Source organism: Typopeltis vanoorti, chromosome 24, assembly GCF_054136105.1.
Source record: "Typopeltis vanoorti isolate ZY-2024b chromosome 24, IOZ_Tvanoo_1.0, whole genome shotgun sequence".
NCBI classification, from domain to species: domain Eukaryota; kingdom Metazoa; phylum Arthropoda; class Arachnida; order Uropygi; family Thelyphonidae; genus Typopeltis; species Typopeltis vanoorti.
This window is the reverse complement of record NC_143572.1, coordinates 79093948-79121662: the sequence shown is the minus strand read 5'-3', so window position 1 is coordinate 79121662 and position 27715 is coordinate 79093948. Positions and strand designations below refer to the sequence as shown.

Genomic DNA, 27715 nt, shown 5'->3' with positions numbered 1-27715 from the left:
GATGGATATAATGCCCCACTGACACCATCGAACTGTAGCGTTTTGAATAGCTTCTCTCTTGGCACTTTGTGATATGCCTTTTCCAGATATAGAAAAATTAAATAGAGATCTTTGTTATTTTCCCATGATTTCTCAACAATTTGCGGTAAAGTGAAAATCTGATCCTGAGAGCCACTATTTGCCTGAATCGAACTTGTTTTTCACCAAGCTTCTCTTCCACAATCCTTCTCAATAGTTTCTCACGTATACTTGAATAAATCTTACCAGGAACACTCAGTAGGGAAATACCTCTATATTTCCCACATTCACTCTTATTTCCCTTTATATATATATGTGTACTATGAGAGCTCTACTGCAATAATCTGGAATTCGTCCTTCTGTCCAGACCTTCTGCATTATGCAGAGCAGCCATTTATACCTCCATACTTAGACATTTCTGGTCGAATATCATCTACTCCAGCTTTCCACATTTCAGGCTTTTGATGACTTTTTCTATATTTTTCTTGTGGATATGTATTCCTGATTAAAAGAAGACAGGAACTGACCCAGGGATCGCTAGATTAGATGGCGCCCTGAGGCAAACAATTAAATATCTCTCCTGATGGATTATAACACAAAAATATAAGAAAATCTCCAATTGCTATTTTGTTTTTATTAGAAGAGAAACATTAATGCAAAACGATTACATATTAATGAAACGTTTGCAATTCGAGAATATCGTACAATAAAATGGGGTATTAAAACTCTTCTAAATTTAAATTATAAGCTATGTCCGTTTATATCGATATAGTTGCTAGACAAACCAATCTTCCTTGGGTCGTTGCTGTTTGCAAATAATTTTTGATAGTTTAAGTTTGGAAAAACTGCTTTCTGTACATTCTAAGCTAACAATTTCTGTTAGCGTAGCGACGGCGCCTACTGCAATATGGCTGAATGAGCGCCCTTACTAAGCTACACCCTGTCTAAATTACTGAACCGACTGATACCATTCAAAAAAGAAAACCGCCAGTAGTCTGTCAGTGAAACAACGCATCCTTTCAAGGCTTCAAGAGGATCTTATTTTGAAGGTGGCAGCAAAAATTAAGAAAAAAAAAAAATGGAACCCTTCAAGTGACTTCGGAAAATGCCTGCTGAGTGTCAGCAGGTGTCCGATAAGCACTAAACGTTGTCTACAAGAGTTCAACTTTTGCGTGACATTAAAATCAATTCTGTTCGCACTGTTCTGATAAATTTATGACTTCTCCTTCAGTCCACTTAAGCATGATATTTTTAAACTCAAGTAACACTTGGAAAAGCAGTGTTTCTCACTAATGTATTACTTACTTTTGAAAAAAAATAAAGCCCATTCATTTGCTTAAATTAAAATATAATTGTACATATTTGACAAAGATACACACATGTCCATCCACCACGCATTAGCTGTGTTGAATTCTTGAGTATCGATCAGGTGTTCCTTTCGGAAGAATGTTTTCCGCACGTTGGATAAATGAAAGGTTTCTGAACAGTATGTACTCTTGATGCTTTTTCAGAGTCGAAGTGTCTCAAACATTCTTGTTGCAAATTTCACATGGAAACGGTTTGTCTGCGGAGTGAACGCTTTCGTGTCTTGTAAGGTGAGACGATTCGAAGAATTTGTGACAGATTTCGCATTCAAATGAGTAATCTGTGGTGTGCCTTTTCACGTGTTCTTTAAGATATCGTGATTCACAAAATTGTTTATCACATACTTTACACGAAAAAAGTTTCTCTTCAGTTAGATGGTGATGTTTTCGGTGCCGTTTAAGGGAGCTTGGAGTGGAAAACGTAGAGCCACACATGTGACAAGTGAAAGGTTTCTCATCACTATGTGTTCTGAGATGTGTTCTCAGACTTGAGCTTGTTGAAAACCTCTTGTTACAAATTTCACAAGGAAAAGGTTTCTCTTTGGTGTGAACTCTTTCGTGTCTTCTCAGGTGAGACGAGTAGAAGAATTTCTTCTGACAAATTTTGCATGAAAAGGAGCAATCTGTGGTGTGTCTTTTCATGTGTTCTTTAAGATATCCTAATTCCGAAAATTCTTTCTCACATACTTTACACGAAAAAAGTTTCTCTTCAATTAGATGATGGCGTTTTTGGTGCCTTTTAAGGGAGCTTAGAGTAGAAAAAGTACAGCTACACACGTCACAAGCGAAAGGTTTCTCACCAGTATGCATTCTGAGATGTCTTTTCAAACTGGAACTCTCTGAAAACCTCTTGTTGCAAATTTCGCATGAAAAAGGTTTCTCTCTGGTGTGAACTCTTTCGTGTCTTTTCAGCTCAGACGAAGTGAAAAATTTCTTCGGACAGATTTCGCATGCAAAGGAGTAATCTGTGGTGTGCCGTTTCATGTGATTTTTAAGAGATCCTGATTCAAAAAATTGTTTGCCACATATTTCACACGAAAAATGTTTTTCTTCCATCGGTTGGTGCCGTTTTTGGTGATTTTGAAGGGACTGTACACGTGAAAACATAGACCACACACCTGACAAGTGAAAGGTTTATGTGTGAGATATGAGATGTAACTTAAGGCGTTTTCTATAGCCATATGATTTCCTACAAACTTCACACTTATACGGCTTCTCTTTTTTCGTGAACCGCTCCAATGTGAAAAGACTTTCTTTCAGAGAAAAAGGCTTCATCATATATTTCACATGTGAAAGTTTTCTACAAGTGCATGCTAAGTGGCGTTTTAGTGTTTGAGAGACACAGACAATTTCTTTTGTCATATTTAGAATTGCAAAGTCCTCTCATGCGTGTTAACGATGGAATGTGATTTAGCAAATGCCATTGAGGAAAATTACTTGGCACACACTTCACCAGAATAACGCCTTTCACCACTAGGAACTCTCTGCATTCCTGGTCATTTAATTAGGAAATTGTGTTACATTTGAAAAATTCTGTTCACAATTTCTCAAATGTAGCACAAAAGAATTAACCAGTATCAGCCAGTTTTATGACTTTGAAGACATGACTGTAAGCGATGTTTTCTTCCATTTTTCACACTTGATTTCCGATGCGTGAGGGAAACGTTTGTGAATCTTCGAATAATATAAACTGGAAAACCGCCTGTCGCATATTTCACATGTCAAGGGTTTTCATTGCAGTGAACTGTAGCCTTGTGTCGCTTTATTGTGTAAGCGAGTAAAAAAGGTCTTATTGCAATTTTCACAAGGAAATAGCTTCTCAGCGTTTTCAGATGCTATCAAAGATTTGCTGAATCAAAGAATATATTCTGGCTTGTCCTACAGAGGAAAAGATTTCTTCTTCCAAGTGCAGTTTCTGGTGTTTTTTTAGGCTGTTACGGCAATGAATGTTTTCCTCTCATTTTCGCGATGACGGTTTACCACTGGAGTCTGTTGTTGTTTGACTGCTATGAATTGTCGTACGTTTTAAGTTGATCTGATCGCTTAAAGGATTTGAGGCATACTTTGCACATAAATTTTTTTTATCCCACTAATTATTGTGCGTGTTCCGATGTCGGTATAAATTACTCTGATATACAAACTGCGTTTTGCATGACTCACATCCGTAATACTTTGTGACATTATACAGAGATCATATTTTCATCTCAATTAAGATATTTCACTAGGAAATATGATTGAGCCCTGTTCACTGTTGCTGGAGGGGAATTAGTCATACTTTTTGAATTTGGGTCGTCAATTCCATTGTCATTTTGATGATTTTCCCTTAAGGCATAGAAGTGCAACCTTTTTCAAATTACTTGATTTTTATCTCGCAAATCCAGCATGAAATGTTTCCCACAGTTTAACACTTTTCATATATTGCTGCTTGTCTGTTGGTTTTAATGCAGCAATAGGCAAAATATCTCATGGCAGTAACCCTATTCATAATCTGTAAAAAACGAAGTAATTAATGCTAAATTAAACTCCATTTAGTAAACAAAATATTCAACATCTTAACTATTATTCTCAATAAAAGTTAATATTCTCAATATTAACTATTATTTAATAGCAATTAATATATGCATTTTAATCTAGAAATGTAATATTTTAATGAATAGTGGAAACAAAAATAACGCTAAAACTTTCAATGGACAATAACAGTGAATATTATCGCTGTTTAAAGTGATGATTGTGCTAAACAAAACCTGATTTTGTTTCCCAAATGCATGACAATACAATGAGCTATGATGAGAGATATATGGGGTCGTATTATAATCGGAAGTTGATATATCCTCAGGAATAACACTAAGGATGACGTTGAATATGAACATATTTCTTGTACACATGGAAACTGCAAAATATCGGTCAAAGTTTAAAGGTGCTCTTTCAATCTGGGAGTGAATTTCTTAAGAAATACCACTTTATTCAGTTGGTTGGCGTCAGTTATCACTAGACGAGCAATTGTGATTTTCAGTCGTAGGTAGCATGAACAGCCATACTTTGGTTGATATTATTCTCTGTTCTTATTTCTTTTGATTTACTTCTCTTCGTCATTCTAAGGGATAATCCATGTGGATATGCAGAGTTCCCTCTTCCAGATCACCCTATTTCTGGCTTTTCTCTTTAAGAGTTTTATAACATCATCCAATTAATGTGAACTTCCTCTAGGAATGTATATTTTGGCTGACCTCTTCTTTCTTTCTCTGGTTTTTCCTCTTCTAACACATTTATAATCCATTCATTATCTCCTCATGTATGCCAGGAGATGACTATCATTAATTCTCGAATCTTTTATTTCTTACAAGACTTATTCGTATTTTTTTTTTTTCACCATGACTTTACTAATCTTACTTTTATTAAAACATCTTTTTTTTTTCATACTTCTTTAGCCATAGCAATTCTTCTTCGTGTTTTCACGATACATCTTCCATTTTGGATAATTCCTCCAAGATATATAATAATAACTTAATTTACTTGTTCAATATTTTTACTTCTAATTGCAATTTTATTTTCCTGCTTTCTTTTCTTTTTTTTTCCTTTTAATAACACTATCACTGTTATTTTAGTTTTTTTTTTTTTTTCATTTATTAGTCAATGATCAGATAAAACCTCATCCATTCTATTTAATAACTCATTTAAGAGCAATTTCCCATAGTTTAATAACAGTTTTCGTATATTAATGCTAATTAATGTAATTAGCATTAATATAATGCTAACTACATATAAAAATAACTAAAGTAATTAATGCTAAGTTGAACTCAGCTAATACAGACAACTTTCCTAGAAATTAAATACTTGCTAATGTCTGTTGCAGATAAGTTTTACTGATAGGAAATTCATTGATAGTTCTTTAAATTTCTGGTCATGTTTTCTCCATGTCATCAGTGTTCAAGTTATTCCTTCCATCTCTCTGTCTGTTACAGTTAACTTTCCTCTTTTTTTTTTTTTTTTTTTTTTTCCCACATTGTTTACTTTGTTTCGGGAAGGAATGCAGGTGTGGGCAGCAACTATTCAATATTCCTTATCATTCCTTTTTACATTTTATTTTATATTTAACTTCTTTATGTTACTTTATCCAATTCTCTCTCTCTCTTTTTTTTTTTTTAAATCTTCTTTAATCTAGCTTCATAGTCTTTGGTACTGTTCCTTCTCTTTCACATTTTCTTTTACTCGCCTCTTTTTCGTTCTTCTATTAACTGAAGTAACTCATTTGCAGTAATACAAGGCTTTCGCAGTGGTAATTTGTAATTCTTAATTTGTGTGGTGATCTTTTATTTATTTGTGTAGGTTTTGAATAACAGCTTCACCCTTGTAAGAGAAAACTAATATATTTTATTACTCCTATATATTTCACTCAATATGTCAATAGCTTGGTTAAGGCAGAAGACAGAAAAACTGGAAACATTTAAATTCTGAATACAAGAACGATTCATACAGCATGTGTATAGTATCAGTGTCTTCGTCACAGCTATTCAGTAGAAGAAACACTATTAGTGTTATGAGACATAGGAATAGATATATTATTAAGAAATAATTAATAAATTCATTTAGAAATAATGAATACATAAAACATTTAAAATTACAACCAATTAACAAGAACCACTTCTGGCAACTTAGGCATATAGACTTTTCTATTAAGAATAGGATGTCGGCATAGAGCTTCACGATTCAAAAAATAGACAGTCAAATTTGAACCTTCTATAGTATAGCAACTTAGTACGGAGTTCCAGTTTACTATATATCTGATGTGTATTGCATGAGAAACAAGGCCTTAACCTCCATAATCAAAACATATAGTCTTGATGTACTTCGATTCTAAGAGAAGCAAAATGGCCAATCTGTCCATAGCCGCAAATATGACAAGAACACCAGAAAGGATAAGTGATAAACACCAGAAAGGATAAGTTGATAATGTATCTTTGATAGGTGGTACGAAAGATGACAATTTGAGGTCTGGCTAGTTTAAAGGTGGGGCACAAATTATATCTGTGAAGGGTCCTTGTTATTTGTTCAGATGTTCCTATAAGGAAGGGTTTGTTGATCCTTTTAACATCAGTTTGCAAGCTGAAAGAGGGATGAGAATTATCAAATAATTTCTTTATCAAGGGCTCGCTGTATCTATTAAGCAATAGTCTTTCATCCTATGGGATCAACACGTTATATTATATGCATCCAGCACGACTCGTACCAACATTTAAATGTTGGTAGATTTTTCTGTCTTTTCCTTGAAAGAAGCTCATGATATATTGAGCGAGACATATAGGAGTAATAAATTAAAATGTTTTCTCCTACATGGGAGAAGCCAGTATTAAAAACAATATAGTATATCTAACATGTATGTCTCTATTAAACATTTCATAACTTAATTTTATTTATTTCCTTGATAACATCCACTCTTGTCCACTGTTACGCATGCATCCAATCTCTTTCTTTTTAAAATTCATTTTTTATATCTGAGAGTTTCAGCACTTAAATATTCTATTTTAATCAATGTATTTTCTTTATAATTTGTAATAATGAATGTTTTGTCATTCTCTATTTCAGCTCTGGGGTGACTGTAGTGTGATTTGAGTGGTTTTTGTATTTCTTCTTGGCTAGTATGTAATTAATCTGTTTTCGTGGAACATCTCTTGGCAATTTCCATGCAAGCCATCTTCATTTTCTACTTCAAAAAGCGTATTGCCAAATATAAGGTCATAATATTTATATAAATGTAAAAGTTGTTCTCCTCCTGTATTCTTCCAAATCTAGAAATTATTTCATATTCACTGTCCTCCCACAACTGCAGGAAGGTCACTACAACCAAACAATTGCAGTGTACTGAGGTATAAATAAGCATGTAACGAGGACCACTTACAATCTGTAAAATGGTCAAGTATTCTGAGGTTCAAAGATCTAATATGAATCATCTCAAATTGACCGAAAAGTGTATCTCTAACAACGAGTTTCGTTAGAAACCTTTATACGTTAAGAGTAATGAAATGCGTTTTGTTTATTTACCAGCTGGTAATTCATGTTTACTGCAATAAAATACAAATTTTCTTGGAAAGAGGTCTTGAAGACCTCTCGCACAGGTCTCGAATACATGTTCTGGGGGTTGTGAACATTTATAATATAAAGAATTTTACCTTAAAAGCGAATCTCTGTTTATTATCAGTGGGCAGAATGTAGTACTTCGATTATATTCCCCTCCAACAATGCAGTTTTTCATGTTGCTCACAACTACGAAAAGCTATTACTAAATACATATTACATTTTGTACCATGGGTTAGCTAAGAGGATATCTTTTCTTTCTTTTTATCAATTTTATATTTTTTATTTCGCTTTTTAACGTCCGAAACTTCACTCTAGAGATGAAAGATGAATCTTTCTGAAGCCACTTCAGGCTGCCAATAAATGGGGCGGTGGACCCACATGGGGGTGATGAAATTCATCTTCCACCTAACATTTGAAACTAATAAATCAAAGGTTGAAATTGTTCGAATGTTAGCAGGACATTACAAGATTGTTAATTCAGCAACTATACCCAAAGTAAAAAGACAGATGTTTGCCTTTTGAGGTAAAAATACAAGAGATCATTCGAGTGCAAAACAGGCATATGGAACGTTGATCAAAATTGTAGGCCAGTTTTTCCTTGACAGCAAAGCAAAACTGCTATCTGGACACACTGCAAGTCCCACTTTTGGCTTTTTGAAATCAATTTTTAGATAGGTTGATCATTTTGTTGGAAATATTTCAAGTTGAGTGGAAACAGAAAACGAAATGGAATTTCAAGAAGAGAAAATTGCGATATGCTTGATTGTTTACTGGCAATCGTTTTGCCTGATGGACACACTCTTAGTGATAAGAGAAGACAATTTAAAATGGAACAGAAATAAATGCTTGTATACGAATAACAAATGTTCGAATGCTTGAATCCAACCAGAGACATGAAGTCTACACACCATGAAGGTGCTCCATTTAGCATTACAAGTGAATGAGAATCTCTGTGAATATTGCTCAATGGGAGAAGAATCAAAACTCGATTGTGGTTTGAATTGCCTAACACCTTCCATAGTGCAGTTAGATTGTTTACTAGTGAAGAAGAGTAGTGCCTGATATTCAGGTATTCATTAGAACCACAGCAACAATGGCAGGTCTGCGAAACAGTATTTGCATTCAATGTGCCTTGCACACTGAATGCATTCAAGGGGGAAAAAAGTTTGAATCCAGTCACCAGATAGAATTGAACTGATGACAGTAAATATACATATGAAACGCTCTACATGTCATAGCTGTGTTAGCTGTGAATTGACAGATTAGAAACTGATGTTCCTTAAGATGAATGATGTTCTCTGTTTATGGAAATAACATAAATACAAAAAAATTAATATATGGTGGCAATGTCAAAAGAACAAAGGACGGTAGCTAAATAGATAAAGTGAAATGGGATTTAATTGACGTCTGCAAACTTTTACCATCTAAAGATATTACAGGATTCAACAACTTAAATTCTAAAGATATACAGGAAGTTCATAATTTCAACTAATGAATGATTGCTGTAAGTTGGACTTTTCGTGAAATATTTCTGTGAAAGAGTAGTCAAGTCTTTCACAGAATCAACACCCAAAAAGTATTGGACCAGAAGATATCCTGAACAGATGAGATTGAAGGACACCAAGAGAGTATTTAGAAACTCAATTGATTAGTAATGGTCGTTTTTTTTTTTACTTAGGCACAATACTTTTAATATCAACTTTTTTATTATTTATTCGTATGAAATACGATAAAAAAAAAATAAAAATGAAAGTTTTTTACTTTGAAGGATTGGAAAAGACAACCAACACATCTTGAGAATTATGTTTATCTTTTGATATGAATGCTATTATAAGATTTTGTTGTTTGCATATAAAGGTATATATAAATCTGAATGTCACAATCGAAGTTTAGAATTGTAAAGAGTAATGCCGCATACTCTAGTTAGTTATATAATATTATAACAGATTACTGTATAATAAAATTTTTATATAATAAAATATAATTGCAAATTTGGAAGTTGTACGCTTACTGCATATTTCAGAGTATGTGAAAAATATCCCATTTCAAGAGTTATGTAATCATTGGAGAAATCCACAAATTACAGTTATCAGTGTAATAGTGAATTTCAAATATTAGTGGATTAAAAGAAACGTTTAGTGAGTTAAGTTATCCTACTGAGTCAGATCCTATAGCAACTCTTAAAGAGAAATTATACAGTACTACTTTTCGCCTGTTTCTGACGGTGGTGATTTGATAATCTTCACACTTTACTCACAGCTTCGAAGTCAGCTGATTTTTTTTGGTATATCTAACAATAATAAAACATTTCACCTGATGTGGGTGTCAAACTTATCTAAAGAATAATAAAGACTACTTTATTTCTGCAAGTCAGCACATTTGGAAGCATCCAAATAACCTTTTATACTATTTTGCTAATTTTGTAATAGGCGTCTCTGAAATTCTTTTTTCCTCTCAGCCATGAACCACATGTCTTTAGTCTGATCAATATCTAGAAGTGAAATTTCATTAATACAACATACAGGTTGAACTCTTTTCAACCGTAAGCGCACAATTCCACTATGATAGAACAGCCATTGTAATGTTAATGTTTACACGATGTTCGGCTTATTCAAGTCATCTTGAAGGATCTTTATGTCTATTTTATTTACTCGTCATCCTCAAATTACTATTATCAACAAACAACTTAATATCCCTCATTAAATTACCTTCAGTATCGTTAATGGAGAAATTAAACAGGAATGGACTGTTCTATGGAATGTGGAAGAATAGAGCATTGCGACACATCACTGGTCACCAACTTAATCTTTGGCTACACACCACCACCATACATTACTCTGATTTCTCTCTGAAAACCATCATCCTATCTATTTTACCAGACACCCAATCCTCCCCTGTACACAGACATAATGTCCACTAAAAAGGCGAATTTTCAACATCTGCATAGATTTGCCTTTTAATGGCAATACCTTGCCTTCCTTCCACTCTCCTGAAACTAACACGTGAATTGCACATCATAGGCAAAGGAAACATGCGCCGATATCACCAGTTGCAAAATCTCAAGTGGTAGAATTCCACTTGAGATTTTGCAATATTGCATGCACCTCCAGTTCGTCTCTCTCTAGCTCACAGTTTCTCCAAGCTCACATCATTGTGTGTCAAATGGGGAACTGAATTAGCTGCAACCTGATGAAAAACCTTTGCAAAATATTCACTCCTGAATGCAATTATTTCTTTGCATTCGGTTACCCTCATACCGGCAGCATTACTTAAAGATATCTTTACATAATCACTTTTCCTCTTACCCAGAAGAAAGAGAAAGATATTTGGGATTCTCTTTGACATGCACAGCTAATTTTACCTGATAATTTCTCTTGTATTCCTGACCAGGTTGGTAATCATTCTTCATGTACTTCTTTATTAACTATAAGTATTAGTCAAAGAATTGAAAATCCAAACCTTAGTAGCTGTCTCTCTAACTTGATTATTTTCTGTCTATTATTTATTCAGTGTTATGGTTTATTCAATTTCAATAGTAGTTAATTAGGAAAATTTAATCTAATATATCATCAGAATTTAAATCAAAATAAGAAATAATGAGAAACATAAAAAAAAAAGTTAATCTTTCCGCATCAATATCTGTACATGGGCAGTAGTCAGGATACCAGAATTATTGAATTGATGCTACAAAGAGAATACAGTAATCCCTTGATTAGTGCGCCCCTGATGCATTTTCGATTAGTGCATCATTTTTTATTGATACCGAAATTTGGTTAGTGTGCCTCTAAAACTTGATTAGAAAGTTTTTTAACCTACATACATCTTAAAAATAAATGTTACAGATTTTAAAAATTTTCTATCTATACATTTTTAAGGCTAACTATTTTAAAAAATCACTCAACAGATGAAATAATTTAGTTACTGATTTAAAACATTTTACAAAATTATTTTTAATGACATACTACACTACTTTCATGTATACCATGTTACAAATTTTTACTGACAAAATTTATGTCATCTGCTATAGTTTGCCCACTGATTCGAAACCCTTCGACACTTCTGTGCATGTCACAAAAAGGATGATCCATTCCAATGATAGGGTAATCAATCCGTCTTCTGGGATGAGTTGTTTATTATTACACATCTCAAAATTAACTTCTCTTTTGATCATTGTAGTTTTTAAAGTGGTAACTATTTTGCTTGTATAACTGTTGGGAAATTTTATCTATAAAGCACGTGCTTTCGCGTGTTGGCGACCAATTCGTATGTCGTTCATTTCTTTTTCCCCTTCAATGATAACGTCCAAGAGTTAATTAAATCTCATTCTGAAGAATTGAGTGATTCCAACCTGCTAAATTTAGATGTACAGCAGGAAGTTTCCCGAAGAAAATTTAACCAGTGATAATTATCACTGGTTAAATTTTCTGTGAAAAATTTTACAAATATTTAAAAATATTATTTTTTAAATTTTTAAAATATTTTCTGTGAAATCTCTTTTGGCTGATTATAATCAGCCAAAAGAGATTTCACAGAAAATATTTTTCATACAATTGAAGTTTTTAAGAAGCAATACTTAAGGGCTGACCCTGATGAAGAGAGAAGCAGCAAAAATTTGCATAACAGACAATAGGGCCATACTGTCGGTTGTATGAAAAAAGAAACAAAATGCCTGCCAAACCTACATTAGCTCAATTCTTTGTTAAGAAGTAGAATAATAGTTATATTCTGAACATGTTTTATTGTCTTTTAGCTTCATGGTTTTCCTTTAACTAGACCTTGAGATATACCTTAATTATTTTATTAAAAAAATTAAAGGTCAAAAAAAAAAAAATCTCCGGAACGAATTATACATTTTCCCATAGGTTATTGTAGTCTATTAGTGCATTTTCGATTAATGCGCCTATTTTAAGGAACGCATTAAGTGCACTAATCAAGGGATTGCTGTACTAGTTAGGCAATTTTCCTTTGCATTGCTGTGATTTATGTTGTTCCAGTCTGATATTACTGAACACGTTCGTGTTCACCTTATCTGAGTATGATGTAGAATAGATACTTTGAGGAGCTGAGCCTTTCCCATGGCATTTTTAAATCCCAGTGCTCCTGAAAAATACAGTATCCAAATGGTTATTTCCTCTTGATATATTAGAAAGTAATAAATTCACCCCTGGTGTGAACCAAAAATGCAAACACACCTCTAAATGTCTAAAAACAATTGCTAAATAAAATGCATATAATATAAAACCACAGACATAAGAATACCCAGAGAAATAAGAATCGCTGAAAAAGTCGTTCAGACCCAAAGGTATGACAAAAATTTTCCAAACACAGATCCAATCATTAATAGAAGAGCGGCATAATTAAAAAGGAAACAATTAATAAATTTATTCACGCAGATGATGACATCCTAACTGCTCTATTACCCACCTTCACTTTTACTTTCTGCGTGCCCTCTGCCAGCAATCATTGCGTTCTTAGATTGGTATACCCAACTACACCCATTCTTTAGGCAAAATGGAGTTTATGCAATGGTTTAAAATCAATACTTTATGCTCCCTTCCAAGAAAATCTCCCTAGAAATGAATATATTACTTCATATTATAAAAAGCAATTTGATATTTCCAATGAAAATGTTCAGTTCTTGTTTAATAGGGACCTAAACCAGATACTGATTTATCTGTTGATTTAAGAATATGGTAGCGCTGTTATTCGATATTAGTGTATAATAATAAGAACAATTTCTTCATCGTCAAATTCCTGACATGTACCCTCAAGGGGTATACAGGATATATTTCTTATTTATAATAATAATGTCTGATCTTTTGTTCCTCTGAGAACTGAATTTTTCATCAAAACAGACATTTAAAGAAAAAACAATGCTTTTCGGATTTTTTTTTCTTTTTTTGTTTTTGTTTGGAAATATACAGATAAGTACTGCATTATCCAATCAGATGATACGCAGGCACTCTACTCATGAGTGGAGAACAGCTACTACCAGTGATTTGTCCATCAGCTTCGCTGCAGAGGCTTTCCTGAACAAGGATTTGGAGACAGATGAGTTCCTCCAAACAATGACTTTCCAGTGAGTTTGAAGGGCTACTGTTATATTAAATCGCAAGAATGGGGAAACATTTACTATTGAATAATAAATTCAGTACAGTAAACCTTACTCATATTTTAAAATGCAAAAATAGATGTTATTTTCATGATATTTTTAAAAAAAGGAGGTGTCATATAATATTAAGGGAAACAGGTCAAATATCATCAAAAAGGATTAGGAACCATTTTAAATAGCATCATTTAAAACCATTTGTACTTTTCATAGAATTGCTTTAAATTATTCTGCTAATTGTTATTCTTGACTTGTGTTCTGTTATGATGCTCCATTCCTGTTGTGTAAATGAAAGAAAAGCATTTCTCTGCTTTCAAACATACTGCAGATTCGTTCAATGCCAATACATGTGTCACTTTGTTTTTCTCTTTAGTTCTGCTTGTTTTTGAGTATTCAACTTTTCCTAAAACTATTCATTTCTCAAAGAATCAAGAATCACTGCTCAAGTAAATGAATGAAATGATTAAATGTCCTCGATATTCGAAATTTTTGTCATTTCAAGTAGATGATCTGGAAGACACTGATGGCAAAAATAGTTGCACTTCCAGTTTTACTCTCTTCAGGAGCAAATCAGCCCTGCTAGTCACTCCATGAAATAAACAGCAGATGGCAGCACAAGAAAGTTTTGATCACATTTCACCATCCATTGTGATACAGAGGAGGAAAATTCTTTAAAAATTATGGAGCAAAAATGAAGCAATGTTGAGAAATTGTATATGCAAATATTTCCTTTGTATAAAGTTCTTGTTCATAATGAATTTTAAAACATTTCACCTCTCTCTGTCATTTTTTCAAACTGCTAGTGTTATAGTTGTTGATAAAAAGAAATTTGAAGTAGGAATATCCAAATGAATGCAATTCATCTAATCATGCCCATATGACATCCGTTTTACTCAGCAATAGCATAGTTCAATCATCATTTATCAGCGTATACAACTATTTGAAACTTCCCATCCCTCATCTGCTGTGATGTACTATTCGGAGAATTCAATCGCACTTAAATGCCTACTTCTTTCAAATGAGTCAGATATTGGTGAAAGAAAGAAAATTCATCAAGTTCCTCAGAAATACCTCTCCAATCCATTAGCCATCTTAAATGGAAACGTACACAACATTCATTTGACCATTTCAGATGGTAGTGATTAATAAATTCTCAGTCTTTTCTCACAGTATGGAATTCAGATCTTTACCCTCGTATTTTTCAGATGTTGCATTATGCTAGAATCTTTCATTAGATTAGTGGCAGTCCTATGGGGAAAGGGAAAGAGAACATATGTTTAACACAAACATTTGGGAGATGAATTTCAGTTGCCGATACAAGACCTCGGGAAAGCTAACTGGGGTGGCCTGATGTAGTTTCAAAAATTTCCATCTCCGCTATCTAGAACACTGTTTCAGGACTATAGAAATCAATCAAAACACAACAGAATTATAATATTAATAAACAATAGGAAAATGTAATTAATCAACGCAAGGTACTTAACTACTGCAGGTTTGCAAAACCTTTCATGCAGTGGAAGATGTATAAAAAAAAAATTGTGAATATTTTAAAAGCAGGAAATCAAGAAATGGAAGGAGGATACAGCAGGATAGAATGAATCAACAGCATTTCTCGAGATATAACCGTTTAATGCAGTTAGTGATGTAGGTAATGCTGTGGAAAGGATCGTAAATTTGGTAACCATGTTGGATGAGAGGGTAGAAAATATACCAGCTTTCTGATTGCAGGAAAAACATCTAAGAAAAGAGGAAATGTGTCCATCCTTCAGACAGAAGGCTATAAAATACTTGAAAATCAACTTGGAGTATTATGATTAAAAAAAAAACTTGAATAGTAGAGATCAAAAGATAGTGGTGAATATTTGATTGCGACAGCAAAAGATATCTATAAAACAAGACTCAGTGTGAAGTGGATGAACAGAGAAAATACCCAAAGCAATAACACCATGTAGTAATATTTGGCAGTCACCTTATTATTTCTACATCGTGACACTGCTAGATTTTGCTAACAGTTTTGACAGGATACACCATAGAATACTGTTATGCAAATTAGAACAAATGGGATAGGCATTAATCTGGTGATGTGGATAAGAGAATGGATCATGGGCAGATACCAAAAAAGTAGTGTATGTAGAAGCAGAATCCAAGATAAAGCAGGTGAACAGTGGTGTGTCTCAAAGGTCCGTGCATGGACCATTATTGTTTCATTTGTACATAAATGACATAGGAATTGACTAGAAGAAAGATATTAGTTGCTTGCTGATGACGCAAAGTTGAGTAGCTCAATAATTAACCAAGCTGATGTAGACAGCTCGAGAGGATGAGTTAAATAAGCTGGCAATAAGGGCGAAAGATAATGGGTGGCAGTTCGACGTGGAAAAGTGTAAAGTTATGCATTTTGGAATTAAAAAATTACAAGCAATGTAACTGACGGAACTGTACCCCGAGAGGTTGATGAGGCTAGGGAATTGAGGGTGTTGGTGGAGAGGAAATTGAAGTTCAGAGGTCATTGTAAACATTTGTAGTGTTATCTGAAATAGTGCAAGTTGTATGGTCAATTTTTCTTCCAGAATTTCCTCGAAGGAAAAAAATCCTACTTGCCTGAGATGAAGGTCGACTATCTGGAGAACACCTCCAAAAAAGGTCAAGAAAACCCTACTCTATTAGAATCTTTCAATGTCGTCATTTCTGGGCTAGGGTTTCTGGTGCCCCGATGTAATTTTAAGTTGTGCACCCATTATGATTTTTTAATGTACTGAAATTTAACGGTTAAAAAATCCAGACGTATATTTTGTTTAAATTGTGTACTTTGAAAAACATATATTAACCTGGCTAGGATGTCTATATAGGTAAAGCAAAATTTAGACTCCAAGCTTGCTATTTTTTGAAAGAACATGGTAAAATTTGGCCTTTGTGTCCATTAGAACAGTGCTTCCCAAACTTCTGGATGTCAGGGCCCCCTTTGCAAAAATTAAAATATTTCACGGTCCCCCTCGAAAAAAAATCGTAATAGAGAGATATGTTATAATAATATTTATTGTATTTATCAATACAAAGCATACACAGCGAATATTGCAAAAATCAAATGCATATATTACATTTTTTGCTTCTTACCGTTTGGTTCTGAAGACGATGCGGGCTGTTCTGGTAAAATATGAAATACTGTCCTTTCTTCTGATTGTTCGTGGGGATTTTTTTTATATTTTTATCAGCCACTTATCCATCTCAGGGTTAAATTTTTTAACGTAGAATAGATCAAATAATATCACCACTTACTAATACTGGCACACCACAGACTGATAACATGAAATTAGTGAATATTACCTGAATAAGGGATCCCCGGACGAGGAACATTTTTCCCTTTTGTGGCTTTTCTCCCTTTACGGTAAATAAGCCTAACGCGAAACAGACAGCAAAGGCAGGTTATTAAAACTCCATATGATTGGTGCGGTATTAACAAAAGATCGCGCAACCGAAAGATAAAAGCATAGCTGACAATTGAGTTGAAATGCTAACTCTCTTCAACCGAATTCCATATGTGAAACTGCCATAACATTCATTATATATATATATATATATATTACTTAGTTTTAACACTTTTACGAATTTTATTGAATTGAAATTGAATTTTATTGCTGCCTTGGGAAATCAAACTCACACGCATCTAATTAATAACAATAGTTTTTAGTTAGATACTGTGTTTGCCCATGCAACATATGGATTTGTTTCAGTCTATACAGCATAGTTTCTATGAGGGGACATGTGATTCATTAATTAGTGTTTTTATCCCACTTGTCTCTAATTGTACTATTTGTTGAGAAATATATTACACAGACTCCTCATACCTTATTCACTGGCATAATAAAAGTACTTGTTTTTATTGCCTCTGCAGTATAGTGGCTGTTAGGGAGGATGTTGTTTACCACTGCAAGCAAGTTACTATCTCCCCACATGAACTTGTTTAAGCTTTTTTCATGTGTGAAGTATATGTGAAACTTTTATTGGTAACAGAAAACTAGCCCGGATGACAGTAATAATATAAAACGAGTTTTGATATGTATATAAAGTCAATATGAACAGTCCCTAATTACGAACGCGTGATGAAAGGGACCGGAAGATTTGGAGCTTCTCTGGAGAGCATTCGAAATAAATACAATTAACCACTGCTTTGAAATGAAACATATGAATAATCAATATTTACTAATATTCATTAAGCGACGAAATACGCAGGAAGCAAAGTTTGTGAACCAACACCAATGTGTGAATTTTTCCATTCAAATATAAAAAATAAAAAAAAGAAATAATAAAAGTTAAATACGTTTCTTTTAAAATAAAAAAAAATCTCAGTCTTAAAGCATTTTAAATTTGTTTTCATTATTTCACGGTCCCCCTCAACAAAACCTACGGCCCCCAAGGGGGCCACTGCCCAAGTTTGGGAAGCGCTGCATTAGAAGGTGAGATAATCCTTCACACTGAAGAGAACACTAAACCAGATTATCTCATGATCATAGCTGCATCTCAGTTGCCTATAACAAGAAACGCAGTTCTTTGTTCCATGCTGGGTAACTGGGCTTTGTTACACTAGTGGCCAAAATTGTGAAACCCTTTTGGAAAAAGTGTAGTTTTGAGGTTTGATGGCTCATAACACCACTTTTTTTGGTGTAACACCATAAAATTATATATCAATGGAAAGATAATTTAATCAAGAATGTAATGCAACAAAGTTTTTTAATTATCTGTATTCTATGAAAAGTTATAGCCAAATAACCAGAAAAAAGCAGCATAACTTGCTTAGGTTGATATGAAGTAGCTTTCCTTCATTTGAATGTAGCCAATGAGAATGAGTGTTTAGAGAGCCAATCAGGTGTCATCTTGTTTTAGCAATGAGCCAATAAAGTCACAGTATGATTCAGCTATTGATGTCATGTATTGGAGCTGACAGGAGGACATTTGTCAGTGTGTTATGTGATTGCTATCAAGTTGGTTGGTTTTTTTTTTTGTGTTCTTTCATTTAGTGAGCTTGTAAAACGTAATAAAATTAAAGAAATGGTGCAAAGAGTTGACTGGTCACCCAGAAAGCGATGTAAAACAGTAGTATTAAGTGAACAAGGCTACAGTTACAAAGAAATTAGAAGAAAAATTGCTGGAAACTTAACCAAAGGTGGCATTTCTAAATTTTTGGAGAGGTATAAGGAGACTCAGTCACTACAAAACCAGACTGGTAAAGGCAGGAAAAGGTGCACAACAGCAAGTGATGATAAAAGAATTGAGAGACTGTGCCTACGTGACAGAAGAAAATCATCTGGGGATATACAAGATGAAATGGCGCAATACAATGTGAAGTTGTGTACAACGACTGTTTGGCGCAGACTGCAGGAATTTGGTCTAAATGCTAGAATTCCATGAAAAAAGCCATTTTTATCTCTCAAACAAAGGTTGAAAAGATTAAACTGGACTAAAACCCATGTTAACTGGACAAATAACACTGTCCCATTGTTCCGCGAACAATGGGACAGTGTTATTTGAAGTGATGAGACCAAAATCTCCCTGTTTGGTAGTGATGGCATAAAATAGTAAGAAGAATCGGAGAAGACTTGCATCCTGATTGCATTACACCTACCGTGAAACACCCACTTAGTGTTATGACCTGGGGTTATATGACATAAAAAGGTGTGGGAAGAATTGGCATGATTAATGGGAATATAAATGCCCAAAAATACACAAATTAAGTACCTGATCCCAAACTGAAGCCTTCCCCACATGATCTTTTCCAATATAATGAAGCATTTATATTTCAACAGGATTCAGCTCCATGTCATGCTGCTGCTGTGTGCAAAAAGTGATTTCAGGATAATCATATTCCACTGCTGGAATGGCCTGGGAATAGCACAGACCTTAACCCAATCAAAAATCTATGGAGCCGACTAGAGAAACTTGTTAGTCAGAAGCACCCCACCAATAAAACCCAATTAATAGAAGCAATAATTAAATCTGGGTTTCACATTATAACAGCTATAAAACTAAAAAACTTAGTTCACTCCATGGTAAGGAGTTGTAAGGCTGTAATTAATGCTAAAGGTTAACCTACTAAGTATTAACTCACATTGTGAGAATTTTTGTATATCTCATTTTTTCTGTGAAGGACTTTTCTTCTTTATAATTGCTGTTCTAATAAAAAATCCTTCATAAAAGTTATTGCATTACATTCTTGATTAAAATTATCTTTCCATCGATATATAATTTTATGGTCTTACTCAAAAAAAAAAGTGGTGTTATGAGCCATCAAACCTCAGAAATACACTTTTTCCAAAAGGTTTCCACAATTTTGGCCATTAGTGTATAGACTAAAAATATAGAAATTTTTATTTTTGTTTTCTCCTTTTATTGTACAATTTTTAAAGCCAGAACAAAAATCTTGCATACTTTCACTAAAATACTGCACCACCTTGGAGAACCAATGTCATTTTTAATTACCGGTATTTCTTCTAATTTTGTCTAATTACTTCACGACAATACATTTTATTTATTCTCGAGGAACTTAATTCAAGAAAATTATTCAAAATATTTTGAAGGGAAAAAAAAGTAGACAGTTGATGTCCCAGATTGTTATTTTTATTTTTGTTCAAAATCAAATTTCGTAGAATACTTCACAGATTGAAGAAAGCGCTTTGACAACCTTGCTTTATAGATAATAATATGAAAATCTTTAATCATTTCAAATGTGAAGTGTACATTCCGTGAAAAGTGTGAAATTAGAAAAAAGTAGATATTTATAATCCAGATTACTATAAGTGCTGGCAGCAGTAGAGGTGGTGGTTAGAATACTTCCAATTTTTATTTTATATATATATATATATATATATATATATATATATATATATATATATATATATATAGAGTACCTCATGATAAGTTGACAGTCAAACTAGAGCAGATGGGGTTGGATATTAGATTAGTGCATTGGATTGGAGACTGGCTATCTGATAGGTATCAACAAGTTGTGTATGGGGGTGCAATATCCAGGAAAAGGAAAGTCACTAGTGGAGTGCCTCAGGGATCTGTTTTAGGGCCATTACTATTTAACTTGTATATTAATGATATTGGCGAAGATTTGGATGGAGATATTCAGTTGTTTGCAGATGATGCAAAGTTGGGACGAACCATAAAGAGTAGTGAAGATGTTGTGGCCTTGCAAGAAGACTTGAATAAATTGAGTGATTGGGCAAGCAAATGGGAATGTGAGTTCAATGTTGCAAAATGTAAGGTTTTAAAATTTGGAAAACAAAGATGGGATGCAGAATTTATGCTTGGTGAGAATATATTGTTGGAAGTAGAGGAAATAAGAGATCTGGGAGTGATAGTGGATAAGGATCTAAAATTTAGGGGACACATCGCCAAAATTGTGAAGACAACACAAAGACTTCTGGGAATGATGAGGAGGACACTGATGTGTAGAAGTAGGGAGATTCTTGTTCCATTGTATAAGGCTTTGATTAGGCCACACATGGACTATTGTGCCCAGATTTGGTCACCTGGTTTTCAGAAGGATGAAGAGATGTTGGAAAGGGTCCAAAGGCGACTGACTAAGGTAGTTTCTGACCTCTGGAATGTCGAGTATGAGGAAAGATTGAAAAGATGTAATTTGCAGAGTCTAGTGGAGAGAAGGAAGAGGGGAGATATGATAGAGACCTACAAGTTGGTAAGGGGTTGTTATAGGATCAATGGTGGAGAAGTTCTACAGAGAATAATGGGAGAACAGGGGAGAACCAGAGGTCATCCCTGGAAACTGTATAAAGAGGGTGTGAGTAGGGGAGTGAGAGGCAGGTTTTTTTCGTGCAGAGTTGTGAATGATTGGAATGCCTTGCCTGAGAGTGTGGTGTCTGCAGGGAGTTTGAATGTGTTTAAGACCCTGTATGATGAGATGTGTGTGAGATAAAAGGACCTCCTAGATGAGTCTTTGACTCCATGAGGTCTTGTTTAATAATAATAATAATAATATATATTTATTTATGTTGCTTCCACCCACGAAAGGTTAACAGAGTGGCATGCATATTTCCATGCATCCTAGTAGTGCAAGGTAAAATAAAAAGTAATGTTCAATCCTGATTTATTGCAATAAATTTTGCTTCATAGGATTGTTTTTTGATTTTTTTTCAGAATATTTTAAAATAATTGTTTAACGCAAGCACGGAATAGGGCAGGTCCTCCCCCTACAAGCAAAAAGGAAATCTGCATGCTTCTGCAACACATGCAATGTTTGTTTGCATTTTTAATTCAAATATTTCTTTCTTTCTTAAACAACTGCATCAAGTAATTTATAAGTTTTCAATAACAAAACTTAAATTGTGATTATTACCAAAAAGAAATTAAGCCGTCTTCTTCTTCTTGCCTTCAAGAAGAAGATGGCTAAGAGGAAGGCAAAGCAGAAGTGGGACGAGTCAAGAGTGGAAGAGGACAGAGAAGAGTACAGATAGAAAAAGCGAGAAACCAAGAGAGTTGTTCCACAGGCCTTGGCGTATCAAGATCTTTATGATCAATTAGAAATAAAGGAAGGACAGAGAAAGATTTATCGATTGGCAAAATGTAGAAATAAGTCATCAAAGGACATCATACATGTGAGGCAGATCAAAGATTCTGGAGGAAGGGTATTAAGGAGGGATATGGATATAAGAAACAGATGGAGAATATACTTTGAAGGGCTTTTGAATGAAGAAAATGCAAGGACTCACAAAGAAGATGGGGAGCCTTATGAGAGGATGGTGCAGAACATTAGTAAAGTGGAATTGAAGGAAGCCATAAAGAGGATGAAGAATGGAAAATCGGTGAGCCCTGACAGGATTCCAGTGGAGGCATGGAAGGCACAGGGAAAAGAGGGAAATTGACCTACTGTGGAACCTGTTAATAAAAGTTTGTCAACAGGAAAATATACCTGAGGAATTGAGGGAAAGTACTCTTGTCCCCATCTAAAGTAAAGGGGATGCACGACTGTAAGAAATACAGAGGAATAAAGTTGATGTCCCACACAATGAAAATCCTAGAGAGTGTTCTTGATGGAAGACTGAGGAAGGAGGTGGAGATTGCAAAGGAACAATTTGGCTTAATGCCTGGTCAATCGACGACAGATGCTATCTTTGAGTTATGACAGATGGAAACCTTTTAGAGAGGCAACAGGACCTACATCTAGTATTTATTGGAGAAAGCATATGATAGAGTGCCAAGGCAAGAAGTCTGGAGGTGTCTGAGGGAGAAGAAGGTACCGGAGAAATGTGTCAAGTTGGTGCAGAAGATGTACAGAAATGTGAAGAGAAGAGTTCGACCCTGCCTGGGAGAGACAAAGTTTTCCAGTGACATTTGGCATGCATCAAGGGTCGGCATTAAATCTGTTCCTGTTTAATATTGTGAAGGAGGTGGTGAGAGAAGACGTGCCATGGATTATGTTGTATGCAGATGATATTGTGCTGTGTGCAGAATCAAGAAGTGGCAGCTAAACTGGAAAGTTGGAGAAAAGTACTGGAAGAGGGGTATGAGACTGAGCAGAAGTAAGACAGAGTATATGTGTTGCAAAATGGATGGCAGCTATGCGATAAGATGGTGCCTGTCAATCTAAAAGGAAAAATCCACAGGACACCAGCTATGACATATGCTATGGAAACTGTAGCCCTGAGAAAAAATAACATCAGCAGGATGGAGATGAGAATGCTTAGGTGGATGTGCAGTGTGACCAGAAAGGATCATCTGAGAAATGAACCTATCTAAGGGGAACAGTGAAAATTACGAACTTAGGAGCAAAGATACAGGAGACAAGGTTGATATGGTTTGGTCATGTGATGAGGAGAGAGGAATAGTATGTAGGAAGAAAGGTCATGCAGATGGATGTGCAGGGGAGGAGGAAGTGCAGACGGCAAAAGAAGAGCTGGAGGGAGATGGTGGAGGACTTGAGGATGAAGGACTTGGATGTAGCTACAGCTCAAGACAGGAGGTTATGGAGGAGCCTCATCACAAACAGTGACATAACTTAAGTGGGAAAAACTGCAGAAGATTTAAAAAAATATTGTATCAGACAGTAAAAGAAATCTCGCAATTTCTATTTAGAATATAATTGAAAACAAAACAAGATTGCTGATGTATTATGCAACACTGCTTGAGGCTTTTTTAGTGTCATTGCTAAAGAAGTGGTCTTTCTTTCGCAGTAGCTTTTAGCCTTTACCTCCAGCTGAGGAGAATATTGTTAACACAAAAGTTATTTCCAGCAGCAGTAAAAATCATCATATTTGGAAATTATTAATGGGGAAAAAAAAAAACTAACACTACTGAATTTTTCTTTTTGTTGCATAGATTATTATTATTATTCCTGATACCTCCAAGGAGTCCGAAGACTCATCGTGGGAGGACATCTACAACTATCTCTGCACCTAACCTCTACTACGAATCATCTCTATCAACGGCATCTGCCGACCACCTCCAACACCACCACAACTAGTAATTTTTGTCTGTAAATTGCGTGTGTTCTGAAGGGCCGATTTGTATGTATGCCGGATGAAAAACCCGAGTTTCCGGGAGAAAAAACCCTGCTACCTCCGTATGAGATCGGCTAACTCGCCTTCGATTGAAATCGACCAGATAAAGATTCCTCCCGTCGCGACGAGAATCGAACTTAGGCCTATTCCAATCGAAGGGCGCAATGTACCGTCGTTCTTCCAATTGCGCTACGGAGGCGACATGTAAATGGTTTTTAAATGGTGAAAATATAGAATAGAATTTCTAAAACTTAGAATAATGTCAACAAACAGCTGAACAAATGATTGTAGAGTGAGAAAAAAAAAGTCAGGAATTAGAAATATCTGCTTCGACGGGTACAATATTACTGACTAACTTCTTTTATCAAACGTTAAAATGAAGTAATGGATATTGAATACTGTTTGTGAAAACATTCAAACCATTAAAAAATTAGATAGAGTAGTTATTTATAATTAATTTCCAGGAGTAACATTATAAAATAAAAAAATTATTAAACCAAAAATTTGGTAAGATATAAAAATTAAATATAAATAAAAAAATAATGACTTTAAAAAATTCAAACATTTTTCTTTGATTTGTGAAATCATGGGTTAAATTTCTTACCTCCATAAGAAAGAACTACACATTCATGGTGTATTTAGTAGTCAACAATTTGATTATTTAAAAACATAGAGCTGGATCCACGTGCACACCTCACGTCCGAACTAGCAAAGGCAAGCTGCATGTATAAAAAGAAATTCAGTAGTGTAAGAACCATAACGAAAAAGAACTTGAAGTTTTTGCTAATTGTTATTAAAAGTCTCAGTATTTATTACAATAATACTGTAAAAATGTAATGATCCAACTATAAATTAAGAAGTACGGTAACTATTATTAATATATTGAACAAAAAAAGGAAAACTTGTATGAATATCATTGTAAAAAAAAATCAAAATGTTTTATATATTAAACGCATAACATATCCTCATAATTTTATTACTAAAAATTGATTGTTTTCATAAAAATCTAATGTGGATCCTTGTAAAATAACATGTTGGAATGTCACTTAAGATGATAACTGTATATATGTAAATATTTTTGAGATCAATAAAAAAATATATGATTATTATGGGCATCTCCATGAAGTAAGAAAACTCATCGCGAGACACCCAAACTATCCACTCATCATCTATCATACTTCTTGAACTCATTCAGAGATGAAACAGAGTCTTATAAAAAACTTTTATAGGATTGATGAAGATAATATATGTTAAGGAGATATGTTTCTATCATATCCCCTCTTCGCCACATATAGAACTAACCTCTGTACTTCACAAACTCTTAATCTATCAATGTAGATAGCATCCCTTATACCACTCACCAAATTGTTCACTCTGCACTGAATCTTTTCTTTCCCTTTCTCTCTCCAAGTAATTCAGGCCACCTTACCAGAACACAGTAATCCTAATGTGGAGTTATCAACTCATTATAATGGGGAATAATAACTTCTTTATCGTTGCATGTTAGTGTGTTCTTCAATAACAAAGTAATGCTATGAGCTAGCTTGGACACCTTATCAATACACCCTCTGAACTTCAACTTTATCCACTATCACCCCCAAAGCAGCATGCAGAAGATGTCAAACGTTTGCAGGATAATTCGGATAGATTGGAAGTCTGCACTAGGGAGAATGGATGTCAATTTAATGTGGCAAAATGTAAGGCTATGCATTTTGGGATGAAAAGATTAGCAGCAGTATTTCACAGTGGTGGAAATGTACTCCAGGAGATTGATAAGGCCAGGAACTTGGGAGTATTGGTGGATAGGGAGTTGAAGTTTAAGGGGCACATTGCAAAAGCGGCTAAATCAGCTCATCAAATCACTTGGATGCTGAAGAATACTTTGACGAGCAGAGACAAGCAAGTTATTGTTCCTCTGTATCGAGCCTTGATAAGACCCCATCTCAACTACTGTGCTGATTTGGTCACCTAGGTTTCTTCTTGAGGAGGAGGTTGAGAGGATCCAGAGGTGAGTGACCAAGATGATAGCAGGTCTATGGAATGAACCTTATGAGAACAGGTTGAAGATTTGTGGGTTGCAGAAATTGGTTGATAGGCAGGAAAGGGGTGATATGATTGAGACATTCGAATTACTGAAAGGTTTCTATAGGATTAATTCAGAGGATATTTTCGAGAACAAGACTAGTGGTGAGAGGACTAGGGGACATCCATAGAAGCTGGGCAAGAGTGTGGTTAGTAAGAGTGTTAGAGCTAGGTTTTTTACTTTTAGAGTGGTGAATGAGTGGAATAAGCTGCCAGAGTGTGTTGTGGTGCTATGACAATGAATGAGTTCAAGGCAAAGTATGACAGATACTGTATGAATGTCAAATAGTTGTGATGGATATGATGTTTAGGGCCTCCCTTGATGAGTTTAAGGACTCCTTGGAGTTGCCAGTAATAATAATAATAAAAAAAGTCCCTGGTCTCATCAATCTCTTGGAGTACACTTTCAATGTGGTAGAGATCTTGTAATCTTTTAATCCCAAATTACATAACTTGACACTTATCCGCATTGAACTGAAATCCTTTATCATTTTAATATATATTGCCAGCTTATTTATATCCTCCTGCAAGCTCTCCACTTCAGCTTGATTAATTATTGCCTTCACAACTTATAATCATAATCAAACAACTGAAATAATCAAGAAACAGGTAATATAATTCCTCAATGGAAAAACAGTTAACTGTTTGAACGGCAGCATTATTTAATAGCAAGCCGTTATCCTCCTACTCCTCTGGCAGAATTTTGTGTCACATGGTCCCTGAATGCGAAACTTCCATTCGTTCCCCCCCGCCACCACCTCCGGAACATCACATCCGGTTTAGAAGGGAGCGTCGTGGCCACTCAAGTAGTTATGCGTCCGCTGTGATTTGAAGTAAACGTCCATGTTAACGAAATGACCGTTTGAAGGGAAAGAGTCTGATTTTTGAAATGGAATAATTCAAAACGTACTGCTGAGTCCTAACCTTCTTTGGTTGCACTATCATAACTAAGAGTTAAAACACTGCGTGAAATGCAAATTTTCAAGTTAATACGACTCCGTAGCTGCACTGGTGTCGGGGCTAAGCGACATGCCTGCGCCCGCTGTTCAGCAGTGGAATGCATCCCGTTTTCGACCAAAGGACTTGACTGATGTGCTTGTTACTCTAAATTTTCATGTAATACATTGACAGGTCCGCTTTCTGTGGTTTGATTTTTTTTTTTTTTTGAGCTGAATTTCACTCAGTCCTGTGAGGTAAAAATGAAAGTTTACGCACCTTATAATAGTCTTGTTATCAACAGCTATTTCCTCGCAGATTTTGCAGGGTATCGCCATTTCCTAAGATTAGTAGTACGTTAATACTTTAGCTCCTTGTGCTATTACTCGCCATGTACGTAGGTCAGAAAGTTATGGCAACTGTTGGTACTCCTCAAGATATTTGTTATACACTGAAAGGATACTGTAAGAGGCACGCAATTATCACTTATATCACCTTGTAAGTTAGTTGATAAGGTAAATGAAACAATTAAAATTTACTTACTAATTCCCAATTAACCACCTTAAAATGTTTAAATCGGGAACCAATCTCGCAGCTTCTTTCAAATACTTCGC

The 27715-nt window shown here is 34.7% G+C and overlaps 1 protein-coding gene across 1 annotated transcript; it reads right to left on the bottom strand.

Annotated features, from left to right (window-relative positions):
- Window positions 1-661: 661 nt before the first annotated feature.
- Window positions 662-27715, bottom strand: LOC150093432 (uncharacterized). The gene is made up of 3 exons (XM_090413764.1): window positions 27645-27715; window positions 24688-24802; window positions 662-3870 (listed from the first exon to the last, which is right to left on the bottom strand). The coding sequence occupies exon 3, from the start codon at window positions 2487-2489 to the stop codon at window positions 1542-1544; it is 948 nt and encodes a 315-aa protein (XP_090269890.1). The 5' UTR covers window positions 2490-3870; window positions 24688-24802; window positions 27645-27715; the 3' UTR covers window positions 662-1541.